Source organism: Aulonocara sp. 'chitande type north' Nkhata Bay, linkage group LG10, assembly GCF_057382095.1.
Source record: "Aulonocara sp. 'chitande type north' Nkhata Bay isolate Kocher_YH1m ecotype deep benthic linkage group LG10, A_spYH_male_GT1.1, whole genome shotgun sequence".
Lineage (NCBI taxonomy): Eukaryota > Metazoa > Chordata > Actinopteri > Cichliformes > Cichlidae > Aulonocara > Aulonocara sp. 'chitande type north' Nkhata Bay.
In genome coordinates this window covers 21,590,461-21,613,152 of record NC_141353.1, presented here as the reverse complement: position 1 = coordinate 21,613,152, position 22,692 = coordinate 21,590,461, and the positions used below count along the sequence as shown (strand labels likewise).

General features: G+C 41.5%; 1 protein-coding gene across 4 annotated transcripts; it reads right to left on the bottom strand.

Annotated features, from left to right (window-relative positions):
• Nucleotides 1–315: 315 nt before the first annotated feature.
• On the bottom strand, nucleotides 316–22,007 carry tcerg1b (transcription elongation regulator 1b (CA150)). Of its 4 annotated transcripts, none has more exons than XM_086309063.1 (21): nucleotides 21,886–22,007; nucleotides 17,893–18,118; nucleotides 16,342–16,494; nucleotides 14,991–15,267; nucleotides 14,663–14,905; nucleotides 12,154–12,213; nucleotides 10,924–11,124; nucleotides 9,507–9,613; nucleotides 9,307–9,395; nucleotides 9,037–9,197; nucleotides 7,776–7,857; nucleotides 7,533–7,668; nucleotides 7,270–7,359; nucleotides 7,042–7,160; nucleotides 5,107–5,257; nucleotides 4,806–4,970; nucleotides 4,367–4,549; nucleotides 3,929–4,138; nucleotides 3,733–3,816; nucleotides 2,162–2,262; nucleotides 316–1,051 (listed from the first exon to the last, which is right to left on the bottom strand). In XM_086309063.1, exons 1-21 carry the CDS (start codon nucleotides 21,930–21,932, stop codon nucleotides 850–852), a joined length of 3,087 nt encoding a protein of 1,028 aa, XP_086165189.1. In that variant the 5' UTR covers nucleotides 21,933–22,007; the 3' UTR covers nucleotides 316–849. The 4 variants fall into 4 exon arrangements, with proteins under 4 accessions (XP_086165189.1, XP_086165190.1, XP_086165191.1 ...); XM_086309064.1 differs by having other exon boundaries at nucleotides 3,959–4,138; XM_086309065.1 differs by lacking the exon at nucleotides 12,154–12,213.
• Between the last annotated feature and the right edge of the window lie 685 nt (nucleotides 22,008–22,692).

Genomic DNA, 22,692 nt, shown 5'->3' with positions numbered 1-22,692 from the left:
GGGACACGTACAGAGGAGGGATATGTTTTTTTTTTCAATATATTACTTAAAATTGTGTGTATTGTACAATTTATTTAGGTTTGTCACTAAAAAAAATAAATTTCAAAAACACACATTTAAAATATGATACACTTGTTGTTACAGGGTTAAGGAGTATTTTATAAATACTTGCAGTTTTAATAACTGCCTAAATAAGTGTCCCGGTGCACTTAAAGATTCTTGCTGAGCAGCAAGACTTAACTTTTTGACATGTGTTATTTGAGAATAAAGTGTTACCTCGATTTTGACATTTCAAATAATCCAGAGCACAGCATATTGAAAAACAGTGGAAGTCGTCTTTATTTCATTCAACAGAGAAGCTGCTGCAACATTGGAGTGAACCACTGAGCAGAAACTAACATTCACACTGAGCCGCTGAAAAGATGACCTGGCACAGTGGATCTGTAAGGCTTAAGGACGCCTCAATCACATGCATACACACACTCAACCTCATTTACATCGGCTATCTTACACCTGTGTGGCTGCACAACCTGCAGCCTCATTGCTATCCCTCCTCCCTCTAATGTGGTCAGTCAGAGGTGAGGGGTTAAGGGTCACCTTGGGATCAGGTAACCTCTAGTCCCTGCGCCTCAAACGCAGGGCTTTTTCATGACTTTGACATAACACAGAGACGTTAACCGTTCATCTCTATGGTACACATCTAAGCAACGTAACCCCCCTGAAAAAACACTGCATGGCCAGCCGTGGGCCTGGAGAGCGGAGATCAAGGGGTGCTGAGGGGAGGGCATGCTCTGGCCAAAGGGAGGGCGAGGAGGAGTACAGCACTGGCCAAGACAGTAATTAGATTGGTCACTTGGTAGATCGTCGGGTAGGCTCAGAGGCGGTGGGAGGAGGTGGCGGGCCACGGCGGTCTAGATCTTCAATGTAGAACATGATGAGCTTCCTGCGCTCCTCTGGGACACACTCCAGAACAAGGTACCGCTTGTCGTTCTGAAGAATCTTCTCTACGTCCTTCAGATGCTGCTCCGACTCCTGGATGAGCTTTCTCGACCTGCGCACAAGGAGACAGGCAGAGCGCGCTCACAAGCAGGAATACAATAAGATGAACAGCACCCTCTCCGAGTCCCGGGGATGGAGTGTACTTGCTCTAGAGCTGAATGTTTTTAAGACGTCAGCCCAATTTAGTTAGACTCAGGCATGCTGCATATAGCTGCCTTCAGTAAAAATAGCTGTGTTAACTGACAGCATGTCACCACTTCTAAAATTGGTCCTCATGAAGCTACAAAATGTAACAACGTTGCATCCTGGATGCTCTGCAGCAGATAAAAAAACTATTTTGCAGAGGGTAATAAAACCAGCAGAAAAGATCACTGGCTCTGGTCTTCTGTTGCAATCAAAGAGACTGCAGAAGCAAAGACACCACTCAAGAGCTTTATATAAGAGTCACTAAAGACAGATCTCATTCTGCACTCACTGTTTGACCTGTGCTAGATGCTACAGGTCCATCAAAACAAGGACACGTAGACTAAAGAGCTGTTTTTATTCAGCTGTGCTACATCAAGCATCATTACTGCAATACACTATGAGAAGTTCTATTTAATTCTCGACTCCTTCATATTAAAAATTATTTATTATCTTTTACTGAGAGGGCTTGGATTATTGTGTGAATGGCTTGTTTTTGTAGTGTTCTTTATTTTGGGAGTAGCACTTCTGTTATGTTGTATTATTTTAACACTGTAGACAAGATTCTGAAAATCTTGAACCTCACTGTGCTCTGTGTGGGCACATCAAGGACTAGCGAGCTGCTGAGACAAACTAAAGCATACTCAGGTGTGAATTGTGTGCAGCGCAGTGTGAGTGCAGGCCAGTGGGGATACAGGGACAATGGTTAAAAACTGTAATTCAGATATTCTCACTATTGAGCAGACTACAGTTTCAAGTCATGCAACCTGTGCAAGAATCTTCCAGTGTCGTTATAAAAAAATAAAAAATAAATACGATTTCACCCACACCAGTTTTCCACTTAAACATTTAACACACCATCTGCTTAAAGTTGCAGAGAAATAAAGACTAGATGAGCTTTATTTATAACAAGTTCCTAGGAAGGGGCACAACTGTGTCGGGTTATGCAAACTGAACATATGTGAAACAAAGCACAGACCTGTATGTAATGAACTTTGTCTCCTTTAACAGTGTCCTGAAGTCAGCTTTGGCTGTGATGTATTTGTCTTTGATGTAGTCTTCGAACTCCCGCTGTCTCTTCTACAAACAAGGACAAACAGGAGTCAGAACTCCAGAAAATGGAAGTGTACTTCACACAAATAATTAAACTCACATTATAATATGTTTAAGATATATCAGCCACTGTTGAGAAGGTTTGCAGTCCACAGGCAGCAGCTTTCATTGTAGAGGAAGGATTATGAATAGAAACACCCCATGAATCCAAAACAACGTAAGCTGCCAAGTCCTTGAGATCATGACAATGAAAGTAATCATTTGATTACAAGAAGCCTTTGAATAATAGTGTGAATTCATGCATGCGTTTTTTTTCATGCTGACATTTAATTTGTAATTTAGCGTTTGCTTCGATCTAAACGTTTCCTTGAATAGGACGGATGCGGTTCAGGCGTCTATTAATTGGAAGGTCAGCGGTTCAATTCGTGGGTCCCCCTACTCTGCATGTCAATGTATCTGAATCCCCATCCATTTAAATCTTTTAAGCTTCCCCAAATCCATCCATTGGAGTGTGAGCGTGTGCGAATGATACACAAATGATACACAAAACTGCTTGTATGAATGTGTGTGTGATGAGTGAATGAGGCTTGTAGTAAGAAACCACTTTGAGGGCTCAAACTCAGTAGAAAGCCTCCTTGTAGTGACACCTATGTAATGGATTTCAAAAGGTTAATTGGCACAATGTATTCTTGGCATCTCAGCTCGCAACCAAAGGTGATCAGGAGATCCAGCACCACCTTATGGCAACAACCAACATGGGTTTAAACTAAGCAAAAAATGAATTAATTGCTGTTTTAATAAAGAAAAAAAATAGAGTATTTGTCCTTTTTCTGTCCTTCTGTAAACGATGGTGATGTTTTTATGCTGCAAACAGCAGAGCACATTGAAAGCGAAAGTTAAGACATTTGAACTCTGGAATTTTTTGGACTTCCCCTTTCTCGCATTTCGCTGAACAACAGAGAGAGTCTATCCACAATAATTACCACACACACCACCGAAGATTCAGCAGAGAGCGAGAGATACAGCATCACTTTCACTACCCTCTTGATAAATTCAGATTCATGGTTTGGATTTTATTAGACGCACTTTTAAGTCAAATCATCTTTTGGGCTGACTGAAGAGACATGGAGAAGGACTGGATTTATAATTCACTTTTGAATTATCCGATTCTTTTGTTTAGACTGGCAGTAAGATAAGATAAGATAAGATAAGGTTTATTAGTCCCACACGTGGGAAATCTGTTGTATCACAGCAGAAAGTGGACAGTGCAAAGTTATAGTAGCAAAAATTTAAGAAAAACACTGGAATAGGATAAGAAGCAGCTGTGAAGACTGCTACAGGGTGTTTACTCCTAAGGTGTGGCATTAAGTGAGATTTTAAGTGAAAGAGACACACTACAGAGCAATACTGCTTTCTTGTGACGTACTTTTGCAACACGACTAATCTCTTATCATCTTATAATAATATAAAGATGGGTTGGAGCCCATAACGTCTTACCCTGTCACTGGAAGAGAATTTAATACAACGAGGATCGTCTTTGATAACTTTCTTCACCTCCTTCCATGTGGTTGTCAGAGTAATCTACAACACACACAAAAACAACAGCCTTTTCTTTAAAATTGTCAGTGATCGAGCTGCAGATCTATCATATATAACGTATTATAAATATAGCATATAAAATGACTTCTGGCACCTTTTTCTGTCCTGTTTTTTCACTTCTTACCATGCTGGTCTCATCCAGCAGTTGTCTGAAATGTTCCTTCTTTTTCTTGGCCAGCGCTTCTACATGTTCATTAAACAGCTTCTCCTTTTCCTCTCTCTCCAGCAGCGAAGCTGACTCCCAGCGATGGTCTTTCCGCAGGTTACGACGTGTGTCTGACCATGTTGCATCAGAAGAACGGACCTGAAGGGCGAATACAAAAACAGTCGTGGGAAAAAAAAAAAAAAACTGCTTGAAGGGATCAAAGAGGGGGAAAAAACCCATCTAGTAGGATTATCCCCAAAATAAGCAACACATGAACTGTAACATTTCAAACACTTTTTGACAAACAATGATCACAACTTAACGAAACTCACACATGATAAGAGCATGTGTTTTTTCACACCCCAGTGTTTCTGCAGAGCACCTCACCATGTCAGACATTAGAGCTTTGAAATGCTGGATGGCCTCCTCCCTCTTGTGCTGTTCCCTTTCTCGGTCGATCTCTTTGGTCTGTTCTGATCGGGCCTTCTGGACCTCCCGCTCCCTCTCTCTGAGACTGGCCTCAATACGAGCCTGGCGTTCCAGCTCTCGCTCCTTCTCAATGTCAACGTTCTGCAGGTGATATCACAAGAAGTCTGTGTAAGCTTCTTTCGATATGTTGCACTAAATTCTCTCTTTTAGAAATACAAGTTAGGTTGAGCTGGTGCCATATACATCAGGTCAACGTCCAGTTAGTTAACATTTATTACATGTGCACCTCCCTAAAAGTACATGAACAGTTATTATTCCAATGAATGCTTTCGAACACATCAGATAAACCCTGATCAGCACATAAACCCTGACATTATCTCCACAAAGCTGCTCCTACCTTGGCTTGTTTTTCCATGAACTGTTTGAAAAGCTCTTCTCTGAGTGCAGAACTCTCCACATTCTTGTATCGCGGGTCAGTCTCTAGCCTCTCTTTCACTTTGCTCCACCGCTGACCTCCCTCTATGTGCTGCTCACTCAGAAGATCAAAAAAGTCCTGCTTGACCTTAAAGAAAAAAACAAACACGTCAAACTTTATTATAAATCTGTGTAAAAACAACGTCAGCAGCAGAGACGCAACTCTGGAGAGTTTAAGGCTAAGAAAGAAAGACTGTGCACTTTGAGGTGTGAGTGAGTCTTACCTTCTCTCCCCTAGACTTGGAGTCCTCTTTTTCTCTCTTCCTCATAGCGGTGATGAATTCCACAAAGATAGCCTCCCTGTCTTTCATCTTCTCTATGGTCTTAAATCTGGGATCTCGGCCATGCTTCACTGCAAATTCACTAAATGTTGTCCTGCAAAAAAGCAACAATGCTGATTATTAGGAAGCAAAACGACCCGGTACAAAGATATTTAAAGTCTAAAAAGGACCTTGCAAAAATACTGGTGGCTGCCAGTGCTACTCTTTAGCCTCCTAGTAGATGCACGCATCTGAGTTTCAGAAAACTTGACCTCTGACCTTGAGGTCAAGGACCTGACCTTTGGGGGGGTGGGTAGAATTTCAAAATATTACGCTACCTGGTTCCTGCATTTATTCATTCATAGCCGACCAGCCTTTAGCGGCTACAGGATAAAAACTGTTCAACATGTGTCAAGCTCTCTTCTGATGTCGCTTCGATGTCCTGCATTACTGTGTGGTGTTTATGTTGCATACAAATTACATCACGGCACTTTCTCACCACCTTGCTATAACGACTAGGGCTGGGTATTGTCACTGATTTCTAGAATCGATTCGATCCACGATTCCATTCAATTAGATTTGAATCGGGGAAATTTTGCCTCAGTCTATTCTATTCTACCATTATAATTCTGATCACGTATCAGTACATTTCCATATTTTTATATCTATAAAAAGAAAGCTGACAGTTGCGAGCCTTTATCAAAAGTGTAAGCATCACAGCAGAGGCCTTTGTGTCAAAGTAACGGAGGATAAAACACAGAAAAACATGAAGGCGACTTTCCTTGCCTGGGATTTTATAGCAGATGACCTTAAAAATATTCTGCAGTAGATCAAAAACGAAAGAAAGTGATTAATCAACATATGAACATTACCTGATGCTGCTGAAGTGAAGCAGAGCAAAGTTACAGAGGTTTTATTAGAGACACAGCTAAGCGTTTTGCAATTTTGCATAATTTTAAAAAGTTTACATTTGTTCAGAAGCCTATTGAACAGCAGAAATGAGGCTCTCTTTTCGGAAGTAAGTAAAAGGAAAAAAAACCAGCGGCCGACAGCGCTGTAAACAGCGGTAGACTTGTGCGTAATAAGCAAGCGAATAATGCAGGAAAAATATTTTTAGATGGGAAACTGTTCTTGAAGTACAGAGAGAGAGAGAGACAGCGAGCTCTGCATGATGTGTGATTTTATCGTGGTGGAAGCAAAACAGCAAAACTAAGAGTGAATTCATGACGATGTTTACGTGAAGCGAAATGTGAAGCGTAGTTTGGATCTTCTGTTGCTGCTGGTTCAGTCAATATTGTTTGGAGAGAGACAAAAACCTGCAGCTTGCGCAAAAAGGGCATAAACACAAAGCGTGGACCTGCCGAAACCTCCGAATCAGCGAGCTGTCAGCTTTCAGCCCCGACCATGTCCATGCTGTCGGGTGAGAAAGGCGACGTCTCACTGATTCTGATCCGTCGGCGGGTTCGAGCTTTGTGTTTAAGTCTTTGTGCAGAATCCGTGTACCTGCTCACATTTACTGTTTTAGTTGTTTGGTGGTTGTTGAAATTTTGTGAAGTTTAACCTGAGATTCTGGCGTTTCGGGCAAAATAAAAGTATATTTAAAAATCGATTCAGGATTTTAATGAATCAATTTTACATTATCCAAGCTAGAATCGATTTTAATTGATAAATCGATCATCAAAACCCAACCCTAATAATGACCCTACCCACATTGAGGAGGTACTCAATTGTAATGGAAAATGACCGAAACCAATGGTTGAACGGAGCTTAGTAGGTACTAGTAAAAAAGAGGCAAACGAGTAATGTAATAAGACTTTTCTTTGAGGGTAATTGTAGTGGTGACTGATTTGACCCCATAAAACCACTATGAAATGTAGTAAAAGTGGACTGTCCTGTCACCTTGGTGTGAGCTTCGCCTCCTCCATCATCCTCCTGAACTCATCTTTGGCCTGCATCAGCTTGTTCTTCTTCTCCTTCCTTTCCTCCTCTGCTCGTGTCTTCACATATTGATCAAATACCTGAAGCACAATTATACCAAAATGACTCAAAGGCCACAACAAAGTGTAACAGCTAAAAATACAGTACAGAGAAATACTGAGAAAAGGGTAAAAACAAAAAAAAAATAACCTGTTTCCTTTCTTTGGGGTTCAGTAGTAGGTAACGTGGGTCAAAAACAATCTTGTGGAGTTCTTTGTCCCAAGTTGAGAATGCAGACACCTACAGGCAGGAAAGACAACAAGACTAAACGGTGACCACGTGTCTGACAAAAGCCTGAAAGATTTGACATTTCCGAGCATGTGCAATGGAAAGAAAATCTCAAAAAGTGGGAACAATTCATCTCATGTGGTTCTCGCAAACAAACTTTTTTTTTTTAAAAAAAGATGTGTTACCCCTCTCTCCAACAACATATCTTTGAACTGGGTCATCCTGGCCTCTAGTGGCACTATAGCTCTTTCTCTAGCTGCTCGGAGCTCTGCCTCCATGGCTGCTTCCTTCTCAGAGTCTGCCTCTTTCGTGTCCTCCTTCCTGCAAGTGTTAAAAACAGAGGTGGTGGTGAGAGAATCATTTTTTTAAAGATTAATGAATCAAAAAGAGAAAGGAAAAAAAGAATTTTTCACAGGGATAGGACTTACTTCCTCTTTTTGGCTTTGGTTGGCTCCTCATCTTGATTCTCTTCAGCAGCAATGGATAGTTCTGGATCCTCCTTGCTGACACCTGTGTGTGAACACAGACACAACACAAATATAGTGAGCACAGAGAGCCAAGAATGACTGCAACACTTGTGTTTTTTTTAGAGGGCTGCCTGCCAAAAGGTAGTGCCACACAACTTCAACGACTACTAGTTCAACTTGGACTGTTTAAGCTGAGCATTTGTTTGTTCTGAGGGCATGTGCTGTGTTCATGGCTAACTGATAAGAGCTGAGCCTGTCCCTCTAATGAACGTGGCCACGTGGTTAACTGTTGTGTGACGCAGGACTATTGTTGCAGAAAGTGGTTTTACCAGCGTGCAGCCATTGTGAAGTCCACGCTAACAGAGGTGACTGTAATTAGCCTTAAACTGTATAAAAGTGGAACAGCTACCCAAAGGTCATGCACAGGGTTTACTGTTCCAAAAGAGAAAAAATAAACACCTGATTTGTGCAACTACATCACTGCTGTCTCTCCGTTCACTGATACATTGTAATGTTCAGTAAAAGGTGGTTAAGGGTGAAAGTCAGAGGTCTCACAGGTGGGTTGAAGACACAAGTGTACGACTGTATCAGTTTTTAATCCCTACTGAGCCACAAAGATCGACTGATTATACAGATTCAGATGCTGCAAAAATTTGGGGAAAAAACAAAACAAACACTGGAGTCTTTGCTTCTGGTCTTGACTTCTTCTCTTCCTATATCAGATCTGATGAGGGAGTATTGTCTCAGTGGCGACACCTATCATTCAGGTGAATATGGTAGCTTGCCCCTTAATGTTGAGCATGAATAGAAGTGGCCGTGTGATGATGTTGCCAGCAGCACGTGAAGTATATTTTAAGTGTTTATTTTTGTTTCCCTAACATGTAGTTTTAAGCAAAATAAAAAAAAATAGGGGATAAAAAGTTGATTTCAACAGAAATACATTATGTATTCTGTGGCTCGTTATTATGGAAAATCCATAAAGCTTGACATAACTTGAAAAAGAAAAGAGGAAAAACACTCAAAAATGTGAAAACATCTGACTGAAAATTCGGACCACAGGCTGTACTCTTGTTGCTTCGTCAAATAAAAAGATAAATAAATAAATACTAATGATAATAATAATAATGACAACAATAATTAATATGCTTTTCTTAGCTTAAACCTTTCCTATATCAATACTCTCAGTACATAATGTATAATTTATAAAACATTGCATCCACACCTGTCTTCTTGCTGTCCTCCAGACCCCTCTTATGTGGTGGCTCCTGGATGTGCTTGTCAACATCAGCTCGACCAACCAGCTCCTCGGGGCGGTCCCACATGGAGAGCCGAGTTGTCGGGTTGTAGAAGAATACACGATCATCGCCTGTCCACACCACACACCTAAAGCAGATTAATAGACACAGAAGAAGAGAAAAAAAAGGGCAGCATTATATTACCGCCCTGCCATATACCATGAAGGAAAGTGTGCGATGATATGCAGAGTCTGTACCATGGCGTGCCAGGAATAGGGTTGGTGGCTACAGGTCTGGCTTTCTGAGCTGCCTTTTCCTCCTCCGTCATCTCTTCTTCTTTTGTCTCCTTGATAAAGAGAAAAAAAAACAAGAAATGGTTCTTTGTTGCTGCTACCTTCAGATGGTTTACTGGATTCAATCTGTTTTGGCTTGGCAGTGCAAGTGGTTAATCAGATACCTCCTTCTCATTATTAGTGTTTTCCATTTTGTTCTCCTTATCCTCCATCTCCATTGCCTCAGCTTCCTCCTGGGCAAGTCGCTCTTTTGCCTTTTCTGCTTCTTTTTCTACAGAGAAGGGAGGAGAAAAAAAACAGACAAATGCGGACGGTGAGATAACTTAAGTTTGACTTTACATCTGGTCTGACAAGAAAGTCAAAGTGGTTATAGCCTATGAGTTTGGTAAAACTGAGAATGAGCCCTTTTAATTTAATTAACTCTTCCACTGAATGATCTGGAGCCTGAAATCTCAGCAGTATTGGGAATCAGTGTATACAAGCTTCAAACTAACTAGATACTGTGGCCATGCACTCACCAGTCACATCATTAGGTACACGTTGCTGGCACCAGGTTGGACCTCCTTTAACCTCCAGAACTATTTTAACTCTATGGTCCATATTGACATGACAGCATGAAGCAGATTTATTGGCTGCTCACCTATGACGCAAATACCACCATACCCCAAAGACTGGACTGAGATCTGGACACTGTGGAGGCCATTTGAGTACAGTGAACTCATTTTCATGCTAAAGAAGCCAGTTTGAGATGATCTGAGCTTTGTGACCTGGCGTGTTATCCTGCTGGAAGCAGCCATGAGAAGACAGGTACACTCTGATCATAAAGCAATGGACACGGGCAGAAGCAATGCTCCAGTAGGCTGTAGCTTCAAAATAATATTCGTTTGGTAAAAGGGGCCATCAGCAGAAGCCTGAAGTATTGATACAAGGCAGGGTGGAGCTATACTTTAATGTTGTTCACACCAGATTCTGACCCTGCCATCTGAATGTCAGAGCAAAAACTGACCCCAGCATTTTCAGAGAACTGCTACTTATGGGATATTTTCTCTTTTTCAGATCATTCTCTAGAGATAGTTGTGCAGGAAGATCCCAACAGATCAGCAGTTTTTGAAAAACTCAGATCAGCCTGTCTTGCACTACCCCAACCATGCCATGTTCAAAGTCACTTAAATCACCTTTCTTCCCCATTCTGATGCTCATTGCGAAATTCTGCAGACCATGTTGGCTATATCTACATGCCTAAAGATAGCAGATGGGCCAGTTACATAGAGCAGTGCAACAAATGTGCCTAATGAAGTGACGGGTGAGTGTATGTAAAAATGACGAGTCTGAAGCAACATAGTTTCCTGTGTTTTGCAGTACAGAAAAATCGTTATTACAGATTTTTGGGACATTTTAGAAGATTTAGAGGATTTGAAAAGAAATTCAGCTAGACCCACTATTTGATTTGCATTTAAAAGAACACAAGTCTGTCTTTTTTTAAAATACAGATAACAGATAGCTAACAGATAGCACAGTTTTGGGAAAAACTCATAGCTCAAAAGGATAATACTGGATAAGACACATGATGTCAAAGCCTACCTTTCTCCAACACAGCCTGTGGTTTCTCCCAAGTGGACTCTAGCGTCCGGTTGTTGTAGTAGTACGTTTTCCCATCTGCTGTTTTGTACTCTGACCACTCGGGGAGCTGCAATGATCCAGCCATGGAAGCAGGAGCTGCCGAGAGCGTCAGCTGGGGGTGCATCACGGAAACTAAAGGCGGGCCCATACCAGGAAGCATGCCTGTCAGCAGTCATACAGGGAAGAGAGAGACCATTGTTGGCTGAGTGTCATCTTTATGTCTGAGCCACTAACACTAGCTACAATGGCATTAGTTTAGACATTAATGAAGGCGATTTCATGACCCAGACTGTTACCAACATGTGGTGATAGTAATAACAAAAAAACCCACATCTTAGTAAAACCAGAGGTAAGAATAACTCACTGCAAGCTAAAAACTGTCGGTGTGAGGGTTTCTCTGCTCATCAAGCAGAGCAAGACGAGGGAAAATAAAAAGAGAGGGTATTGTGATTTTTGTGAAAGAAACTCTTCACGTCTAAAATGCTTTGAACAAGCAACTATATGACAATGAACACAGGCCACACAAACAGACAAATACAGTAGTGACCACAAACACACAACCATGCCACAAAGGAGGACGACCACAACAACACATCATGTAGCCCTAACCATTACACTACCAAAGCCCTGACACAACAATGAGACTGCCCTTAAAATATAAAGATGGTCACTCCTTTCTAAACCCCACCCCCCCCAAAAAACTGTTTACGGTCGACAACCACATGCCTAAAAATGCCCCAACAACCAACAACTCAGTAACATCTAACAATTTAGAACAGTTAACAGCAAAAAATTACCCCCTTCCGGTTCAAAGAATCAGTGTCAGTATCATTTATTAAAAGTTAAATCATGTTCTTGTATGTTTGCTTCTCTTCTTCTTCTTCTTTTTTTTAAAGTGGGTGGAAGAATTCAGTTAAGAAGAAACTAGAAAAGATGTCACACAAGATGAGAATGAAACACTGCGCGTGACTCTAATCACCCTCTCTGATCATGGAAACAAAATTAAGCTTCTGTTTCTATCAGCTTTAATGGAAGGAATTTCACCACTGTACACCCAATGGACCATGTTCACAGCACTCAACACCATGCCACTGTTTGTGGGTCTGCATATACACCAGACTACGCATGTAGACATCATTCACTACCATGCGATCTACTGTAGATCTGATAGGCGAGCGGCTGGGTGTTTACCGTTGGCGCTGGGGCCTGCCTTTACACAGGTTGCATCTACTATCTGCATCATTGCTACACCTGCAAGAACAACGGACAAGCAAGCATCTGGTTGAACACAGCAGGACACTAGATATCAGCTACCATGTTGTGTAAGAGCTTGTATATGTTTGGCCCAGTTCAGACAAAACACACAATCTGATTTTTTTTTCTGCCTCTGTTGAAATTCATGTATATTTAAAGATGTCAGGAATCAGCTGCACAACATAACGTACGGCCTGTATTGATGGCACATCTGAGAGAGTGAATCCATAATAACAACACCGTCAATCAGGAGATTCCAAGTCTGACGTTTGAAAACCATCTGTCCTAATTGAGGTGTGCTTTCAGCCAATTTTGATTTTAGCTGGCAATAAATTTATCCACCTGCATGACCTTTCACTTTAAATTAGATCTAAATAATGGGCTGGAGCTGGAGCCTGCTGGCTACCCAAATCTTTTGTTGTTAATATTTACAACAATAATAAAGCTTCTTTTGGGTGCTCCCTTATTCACAAGGGGTCACCAACGCAGATGAATCTACATGTAAGATTTGACACAGATGCTTACACCCTCCTGACACAACCCTCCCAAGTATCTGTGCCTCTTCCCAGTCTTGACCTGGGGATCTTTCACACATCAGGCGAATGTTTTTATGACTGCACTATAAAGTCACAATTAAAATAAAATAAAAATCTGGGTTTCTACCCAGAACCCCCCCCCCCCCTCCCAAAAAAAAAAAAGTTGCTATCTGCAGTACTGAGTGAGGCCGTATCCAAATACTTGACTCTGTAGATTCTTCTTTATTGTTGTAATTATTCAGTTTCATCTCTTACACTCAAAAAAGGAGAGAGATCGCAAACTGATCTTTTGCTCTCCTACAACCCTAGAATCTGGTCAGTGACCCCCTGGCAACCTTCATTTGGAAGTAAAAAATGTGTATTCCCCAACTGGTTGGCAAGCAGTTGCTGGATGTCGCTGGGTGAAATCGGTCATGATGAGGGTACTGTTGGGTTGGGCGATATGTAAAAATTTTCCAACTGGCAATCGTTAGTCCAACAATCGTCAATGGGCGATATAATCGCAGAGTTTTTGATGGGCAGGGCAATGTGATCATGCACGGACTGATCACAAAAAACAAAAACAAAAACAAAAACCCAGCTGTCAGCGTTAATGCGGCTTAAATGCAGTCATCACGATTAAAATTTTTAACACTCTCAACCCATCTGGAGCGCAGAATGAACAAAATTTGGACTGCCAAAATGAGTTGACAGAGACATTTCAGGGATTTTGACTCAGTCTGCGCTCCAGATGGGTTAAATGGAAATTCCTTCCATTAAAGCTGAGGGGGAAGGAACGTGATGAAGGCACGTTAACGCTGACAGCACTAAAAAAATATAAAGTCGACAATTTGGGATTTTTTAGGCGTTAAACCGGATGAAAGGGGCAAACCTAAGGATGTAACCAAAGTGGTGTGCCACTTTTGCAGACGTTTAGCGCGAGCTGAGTACTTAAACACGGTTAGCTTGCATGAGCATGTACGTGTCCACCATCCAGCTGAGTATGCTAGGCTATCACCAGCTTCTGCAGCTCCATCAACAAGCATTTGGGCGCACTCTGAGGAGGGTGCAGTTAAAACAGCGTTATTATTTTTTCTATTGACTGCTCCATCATTATTAGCAAACTTACTCATGGGCAAATAAATAAATAACACCCTTGTAAAAACTATCGTCGATAGTAGATATATTCGTCCAATCGCCAAACCCTAGGGTACTGCATAAAAAACTCCTTGTTATTGCTTTGGTTGCTAGCAGATTGAGGAGGTCGCTTATTGTTTGTTTAGAAGATTGGAAGATCACTACAACTCAGAGACTAAGAAGAAGAAGAGAAGATGCAGCACCTTCTTTGCAATTGATTTCACCATGTGACAGCCTGCAACCAAACAGTTGGGGAATACACATTTTTCCCTAGCAACCTGTGGTCCACATGGTTAGTGACTGACTGCTAGACCTACATGAATGAGGTCTAACAATCACTGTCTCTTTGCTATGCAGTGTAAAAGAGCAGGAATCTGGGGCTGTTTCTAACATTTTCTCTCTTTCTCTTTTTACTTAAATGTAATTAAAGCTAAAAATCACAACACTAATTATATTTAAATCTAATTTGTGGCAGTTCTGCTGACCAAACGTTCCCTTTTGATTACCACTAAAATGCCTGGAGTCCAAAGAATAGCATTCAGGAGAATCATACACCCTATAACCAGCCCTACGTGTCTTGTGCACACCTGACTGGATTGAATCATGTGTACATCCAAATATTTTAGAAGACCTTAGATACAAAAAACCCTCCTGGACTGTAAAAGACAGCCTTACAGCAACAGCAGCAGGCCATGGTGGACAAAACATTTAAAAACATGGCCGAATGAGGCAGAATAGTCATTACAGTATATACATGTAAAGCTTGACTAAAGGTTTTTGTGTCTCATTCTCACCTGGTAGAGGGATATGCATGCCTGGCAAAGGCACCCTGAAAGGTGGCACCATGACAGGAGGGAAGGCAGGTATGGCTGCGGTGGGCTGGGCCACACTGTGAGGCAGGGCTGCTGGCAGCAGTGGCACGGTCTGCACTGCCGTAACAGGAGATGGCACCGTGGAAACAGTCACCACAGTGACCGGAGAAACAGCAACAGATGAGGTCACTGTGGCAATAGGAGGGAGGTCTGCTACAACGGTGGCTTTTGGGAAGAAAAAGAAGTACTTTTGGTTTTATTCTTGCTTTGTGTGTGTGTGAGTATGAGATGTTGATGAGGTGCTGTTTACCTGCTATGCTCGCAGAGGGGGAATGGGTGGTGATGGAGTCTGGACTGGAGGTGAGTGTGCGGGAGGGGGCCGAGGATGGAGCTTGAGTAGGGGAGGCTGCTGCTGCTGTGCTTGCTGTAGTATTGACACTGCTTGAGCTGGCGGTCACCCCAACATTTGCCCCTGAACCTGCAGCCCCAGCCACGAGAAGAGGGTTGAGCTCAGACTGCTGGATGACCTTCACACCATCAGGTTTACTCCATGATGACTCTCTGGTCCGGGCGTTGTAGTAATATGTCTGTGAATGAGAAACAATCACAGTTTTTTTTAAATATTGTGAAAAAAATCAGTTTTTTATGATTACAAAAAAATGAAAGAACAATTTGTATTGCATTACAAATAATTAATAACAAAAATTTAATCTTGTTACAGCAGAGCTCTGATTTAGGGAATACAGCAAAAGTGAAAAGGAAGGTTTACAAAATGTTAGTGAGACCTGCTTTGACACATGGTTTGGAGTAGGTGGCAAAAGCAAAAATACAAGAGGCTGAGCTGGTGGTGGCAAAGCTGGAAATGCACAGATTTTCACTGAGAGTGACCAGAAAGGATATGATTCAAAATGAAAATATAAGAAGGACCAGCTCAGGTTGGACAATTTAGAGACTAAGTTATAGTGGCAAGGTTGAGAGGGTTTAGACATGTGCAGAGGAGGGTTAGTGGATATATTGGACAAAGAATGTTAAAAGTGGAGCTTCCAGGCAGGTGGAAAAGAGGAAGACCACAGAGAAGATTCAGTGAAGGAGAACATGCAGTGGGTTGGTATAAGAGAAGGATGGAAGACTTGGAGGCAGATGATATGATAAGTAGTAGTACAGTGACTGGGAGAGTGGCAGGTGCCCACTTGATAGGCTTATCAATTATAACTACACTCAAGAGGTAGGTCCCGATTAACTAGTTCTGAAAAGATGACAGCAACATTTACAGTGAGTGGAAATATGTTAAAAACTGTTATTAGCAGCCTTGTTGTCTTCCAACGGTGACTGAAATGCAAACCAAGTAAAACCAAGTAACCAATATGGGAACTTGACAGCTCGAGTCTGATGACTGAGCTTCTAGGGGCAGCAGCCAATATTTCAGGCTAAGCAAGATTTCTTGTTCTACCAACTAAGGAATTTAGCAAACTGTAAAAATCTCATTTAAAAAAAAAAATACAACACACCACTTTTAATTAGAGACAATATTGATGCAACCATAAGCTTTAACTAAGTGTGCACAAATTATTATTAAAGCTGTTTTAGTGCAATCAACTTATTTATTACACATATCATCTTGAGGATGCCTGCTATCTGCTTTCATAGGACCTCCACCTTACCTTTCCTTCTGGCGTCTTGTTCTCTACCCAGATTTCTTCAGCAGGGTTGAGCACAGGGTTTCCAGATGTGGGAACGGGAGGCATCCCAGGAGGAAACAGCATTCCTGGTGGAGGTGGCAGGTTACCAATAGGAGGGGGAAGGAACGGAGGTCTCTACACAATAAAGAGAGGGCACAGAATTTAGCTTTCATATAATAAAGAGCAGAACTGAGAGTCTAGATTATCCCGTTAAAGCACTCTATCCTCCAACATAATGTGTCTGTAGAGGATACAGAAAAGTGCACAGTCACAAGCAGTGGAGGGCTCAGCTAGCAGATGATGCTAATTGGCCTTTTTGGATTCCAAATAGGGAGATTTGTGCATCATTACTGTATTTTACAAGAGAAAAATGACATTGCACCAAAGAATCAATCATGAACCCAAAGAGATTATAAAACAAAGATTAGTCATATGCTTCCTTATTGTCTGCCCCTCCTTTTAAGAGTTAATACTGCTGTTATGCTGTAACAGAGAAGGACACACTCTTCTTTGCAGACTCTACCTGGGGCTACACAGCTGATCGATGCGTATTCAATAATTTAAAATAATAACTCAATTCACTTCGTCTCAAAAACCATTGTGAGCACGTCGCCAGAATAGGGTTGTCGCAATATAAGAATTTTAAACTTGATACCAAAACCCATGACAATACTTGATACCATTTCTGATACCATGAGGAAGATTTTAAACCCATCCTACATCACCAGAATAAATGGCGAAGAAGTCATATCCTCAACTTGCACTCACTGTGAAAAAGCCCTCACAGCTGGCTACATGAAATAAAGAAACATATTTTTTAGAAATTATTGTAGAGGTAAAAAAGTTAAAGTTAATTATCTAGTTCACATCTGCCTGCAGCCTCGCTCTCATCCAGCATGTACACTGCTCCAACTCTGCGTTAAGAATTGAAACCGCCTGATTTCCCGCTTCAGATTTCCGTCTTTATTTGCTCGGATTAGTTCATCACATTTCCCTTTCTGCTTAGCTCGGCTACGGTTCACTCCCTGCTCTGAACAGCCAGGAACCTGCCAGGTTTTCTGTTTCTCCATAACCACCTCTGCCATGGCTAAGTATTCGATCAGCCACTCGTTCAACCTGCAATAATTATTCATCATTTTTCTAACTACAGTCCGCTAGCCAACACGTTACTAATAACAGACAGCTAACAAGGCTGTTGGGTAACTGACAATAGTTAAATAGCTAATGTTAATGTGTGCACTGGTCGGGTTAACATTTTTATCTATTAAATACTTTCATGCTGTTGAAACAGGAGCTTTACTAACCTTAAAAATTCCTCTTAAAGTGTTGTTCAGTGTTATGAACGTTAACTACTACAGCTGGTAATGACAGGAGGAGCCATGTGAAGTTGTGTGTCATGGAGGAAGGAAAGACAGGACTGTTGGTATCAATATTGTTGCGAGTATCAAGTATTGATTTTTTTTAACAACCCTAACATGAGGGTAACATTTCCATGATGAAAACCATGCTTGTAAAAGAATGTGGAGCAGTTACCTGTAGGTGGGGAGGCCCAATAGGTGGAGGCATCCCTCCTGGTGGAGGGATTGGTGGCATGCTGGGGTCGAAGGGTGGACGTGCAAACGGAGGTCGTGGCGGAGGTCCTCTCATCATCCCAAAAGGAGGCGGCGGTGGCCTAAGGAGTGGTGGTGGGCCTCTTAACACCGGGGTCTGTGTAGGCGCAGGCGCAGGGCCACGAAACCGCACTGCCTGCTGCGCCATTCTGGCACAACATAATAAAAGTTATAGTTAAAGCTTATGATCAACACTAGACTGTAAATAAAGCCTTTGAAAAGAGTGCAGAAAGCAATTATTAGCTTAATTATTAAATATACAGTAGGGCTGTGTGATATGACCAAAATCTCATATCCCGATATAAGAATTCTATCGTCCTGATAATGATATAAATCACAAAAATGTAACATTTTCTGTAAATTCTGTGAATCTCGGGCAGCTCGTCATGCAGGGAGTGTTTCCAGCTGCGTGTCATGTAGCTGGAGTCGAGTGTTTTAACCGATGCATGAAACTATACATTTTTAGACATAAGATGTAACGGCTGCCGTTTTCTTTGTGAGTATTTATTACACGGCGTGCTGCGGGGAAAAGCCTGTTCTAACGTTTGAGTCTAAGGTTTATTTTTTAGCACCTGGCGGCTCTTTTTTAATTCTCATCCATAAATAATCTGCTCTTTCACGTGATTCAGTTTATTTTGAAAAGTCTCAACAGGATCTTGAGCTTTATTGTGAAAGGTTTATGTGGAACATAAACAAGCGGACACGCGATGCTGTTACCGTCGTTGTTGCTAACCACAACGCATAAAAACAGGCGCTTGTCCATCCGTAGTGTGGTTATATAAAATATAAGAGAAAGAGAGAACTTTAAGAAATTAATATAGCCACTACAGTGACCATCAAAACTATGAAAAAATATTGCTGTTAACAGTTTATTTTGTGACACCACGAAACAAACGATAGCGTAAAGTGAAACGATAGACGTTTTTATATTGTCATCCGATATATATTGTTATATCGAACAGCCCTAATATACAGTAAAAATTATACAGTGCAATGACAAATTATCCTTCACAATCCAAAAATAAATTACACTACAAAAGTAATAACATCTGTAATATCATATTAACATCTTAATATTGTAATTTTACAACCGAGGAAGCTGCAGTATAGCCAGGAAAGGTTAGCAATGAATACAAACACTTTCTGCTGACTAATGTGAGACTTGCTGCAGAAATGGGCCAGCAAACAGCAGCTGAAGAAGTGCTCAGACCTATTATCAAAGTCAAAGTAGCAATAGCACAACTTAAAACCACTCTAATATGAAGCAGAAGCTTTGTGTTACGTCGCAACAATTTAATGCTGGCTAAATGTTCAAAGATGCTATGATAGAAATGAAAGATTTCTCTGGTTCTCTGACACAAAAAATAAACAAATATATATAAGTAAATAAAAAAATAAACTCTGGGCCATTGCCCATCACCTAAACTGCCATTTTAATCCGAATTTGCCTAGAATTTCACAATCAGTGTATCGCTAAAGTATCCATCAGACACCAACATGAGCTCTGTTGCATGCTACACTTGTGAACTGTTATTACTGATGCATAAACATACATTTACATGTACGGACTGTAAATACTGCTCGCTTTTCTAACCAGGGGCCTGTTCTTCGTACGTCGCTTACTACATCCAAGATCAAATGACACATCCAAGACCAAACCATCGCGCTAACCGTGAGCTCGCTAATCCGGTTCCCCGAACACACCTGCTGTTGACGATTAGTACAGCTGGACGCAGTAATGTGACATCACTGGGTGTCGTAAAAGGGGCTACGCATCGATAGTAGAAACAGTGATCGGCAACCCGCTGATTGGTCGGCGAAAATGTCGAAGGGGCGTGCACGGTATTTTCCGGCAGCAGAGCAAGAACTCTTGAGTGAGGGATTTCAGGAGTTCCAGAGTTTAATTAAAACGCAAGAGAACACTGCAAAGGCTGCAAAAGCAAGGAGAGAGGGCTGGCAGAAAGTTGCTGACAAATCAAACTCGTAGGTAATTTAATAATAATAGTAATAATGGATTGGGTTTATATAGCGCTTTCCAAGGCACCCAAAGCGCTGTACGATACCACTATTCATTCACTCCCACATTCACACACTGGTGGAGGCAGCTACGGTTGTAGCCAGGCTGCCATATCGCGCCATCGGCCCCTCTGGCCAACACCAGTAGGCGGTAGGGTAGATCTATCATATGACACTATATTGTCCAATATCATATGGCATTATATTATATTATAATATGTTATATTATATCCCCTTTCACATTAGAGCCACAACAGGACCCACAAGAACATGGGAACAAGTAAAAGTGGAATACAGGAGTATTCTACAGAATGGTAATATTTATCTCTTAGATTGCTTTTCGTCTCTTGGCAAGGTAATACTGGCCTGTAATACTCTGTTAGTTTGTTCATAACAGCAACCAAGAAAAGGGCAGAGGAAAAAAAGACAGGTGGTGGTCCTGCACCCCCTCGTCAACAAGTTGGTTAAGTAAATAATACCCTCACGGGAATATCGATATCTCTCAATGAGCACACTGTCGCGCTGAGCTAAAGGATCCTGTCTATCCCGCAATATACGCTGAATTCTGAGGACTCTCGTTATCAATCTTGCACCTTCCGCAATGGGTTGGTCGCGTATACGGACAGGACATGGCTGCGACAGACTTCCCAAATCCACCTTCGCTTTTATAGCCGTGGTCTCTCATCTTGATTACACGAAGTAATTTACAATTACTACTCTGAAATATGAATTACATCTGTAATAATCACATACATGTAATAGAATGTTAATAGTACATTTCCCTTTTTTAGGAAATGACCTGTATGTATCTGTGCTGCATTATCTTTAGTTACATTGATAATATTTATTTATGGTGAAACAGTGGTGGAATATCGCTGTTGCTTTCGTATAAATGAAGCGGACATACCTGCGTGGCCGCGATCTAATCCTGTTTACATAAAGTAAACCTGCTCCCGAGCAAGTTTACGCTTACGGCTCTGTTGCTATGACAGCAAGTCCCGGATGAGCTTCGGGGAACCGAACGATCCAGGATCACGCAAAATCGTCAACAATCTAATCCAGCTAACTTACTTAGCGAGGTACGAAGAACAGGCCCCAGTTGACTGGATGGTGTATAACACATTCATTTCAGTAACTTGAAACTATGTCTCTCAGATACATGTTCCTTATTCAAGCAACTCAGTCCAGTCCAGACGCTTTTCTTTCCAAGCTCCTTAGACTACGATGACCTGGATGACTGAGAACCTTCACAGATACATGTTCCTTATTATAAATACCTTAGGATTCTACTTAAGGACATCATTTAGGGTAAATTTACTTAATTGCTATGCAAGGCTGTTTGAAGACGGTGTGACGTGGACGGGTTGTCCATTCAGACTCTGTGGTATTTATATTCCCTCATATCTACATGCTGAACCCTTCAGGGTTATACCCGCTTGGCCGTAGATGAACACAAACATTCAGCAAATGTCGTCTTGTGATAATCGGGCTAACATCAACCTTTTTTCTGTCTATTTAAAACAGCTACTTTCCAATCACTTTAGCATATTTTTGCTAGCTGGATATAATTGATAACAACCGCCACGTTTGAGCCCAAGCACAAAGCCGGGTGATTGGGGTGGCCTTGCGTGAGAGGTAAACATCTGTCTGTTTAATCTGTCTGGCCCATGTTTACCGCGTGCCGGGGAGCGGAGAGCAGAAATCGAGCCGCTCTTCAACACGGGGGCTAGCTAGCTGGAAGCTAGTTAGCTGGCGTGGCTACATTGACATGCACGAGCGCCACATATCAACACTACTGAACCTAAAGCAACGCAGACCAGCTGCATATTAAATGTCCGCAAATGCTTTATATTACCCACGATTAATAATCATTTTAACGCTTTACTCGCTGTTATCTGACCTGTTGTCGTTGAACCCGATAGTCTCGCTCTCTGCCTGGTCCGCCATTACAGGAAAATGTAACCGCTCTCTTCCTGGAAACGCCCCTTAGCGGTGACTACTTTTCCTATTCGCCAGGCGCGGACCTCAGTCACGATACAGTTCGAGCTGCGTGGACTGTGATTGGATATTGTCTTTCTTGCGAACGTTCAGTAAAGTGTTCATTGGTCCGTTTGGGTCCCATTTTTCATGATGTCTTTGTTCAGTCGGTGCTCCGTGCTGTTGATAATAAAGCGGATTCTAATCACTGGAGATTTGCACACACTCCACTTGTGTTTTGGTGTCCGTGTTTTGTTTGATTTACACCTGTTGAGATGGCATTCCGCTACTTAAAAGAAGTGGCAGTACACCATATAGTGGAAACGCCCTGCGCTTACTGGAAGGCCTTCATTCTGAAATGTAGTCACAAACCTAAAAGTGCATGATATCATCTTAAAATCACTAGTAAATATTATCAACATATTTTTACGGCCAACGATTTGTTTCTCTCACATGTGCTATTATCATTCTGCGGATCCATTGGTAATTAATAATTATCAGCCTATTTCTAATCATTATTTGCTCAGCAAAAAAAAAAAAAAAAAAAAAAATATATATATATATATATATATATATATATATATATATTGTTTTTTTTTTTTTTTAAAGAAATAACTCAATGAAGACCTTTCATCTCACAGTATTAATAAGTGCCAATCAGGTTTCAGAGCCAGAAACAGCTCTGACTAAAGTTATCAACCTGACCTGAAGATCAATAGTGCTTGGTGCA

Bases quoted from the DNA above. Each gene is read 5' to 3' on its own strand.
- tcerg1b (XM_086309063.1), bottom strand. From the start codon at position 21,932: ATGGCGGACCAGGCAGAGAGCGAGACTATCGGGTTCAACGACAACAG. The intron at 9,396-9,506 runs GTATCTGATTAA...CTCTTTATCAAG, and splicing joins ACACTAATAATGAGAAGGAG to GAGACAAAAGAAGAAGAGAT. The intron at 9,198-9,306 runs GTACAGACTCTG...AATCTGCTTTAG, and splicing joins CCTATTCCTGGCACGCCATG to GTGTGTGGTGTGGACAGGCG.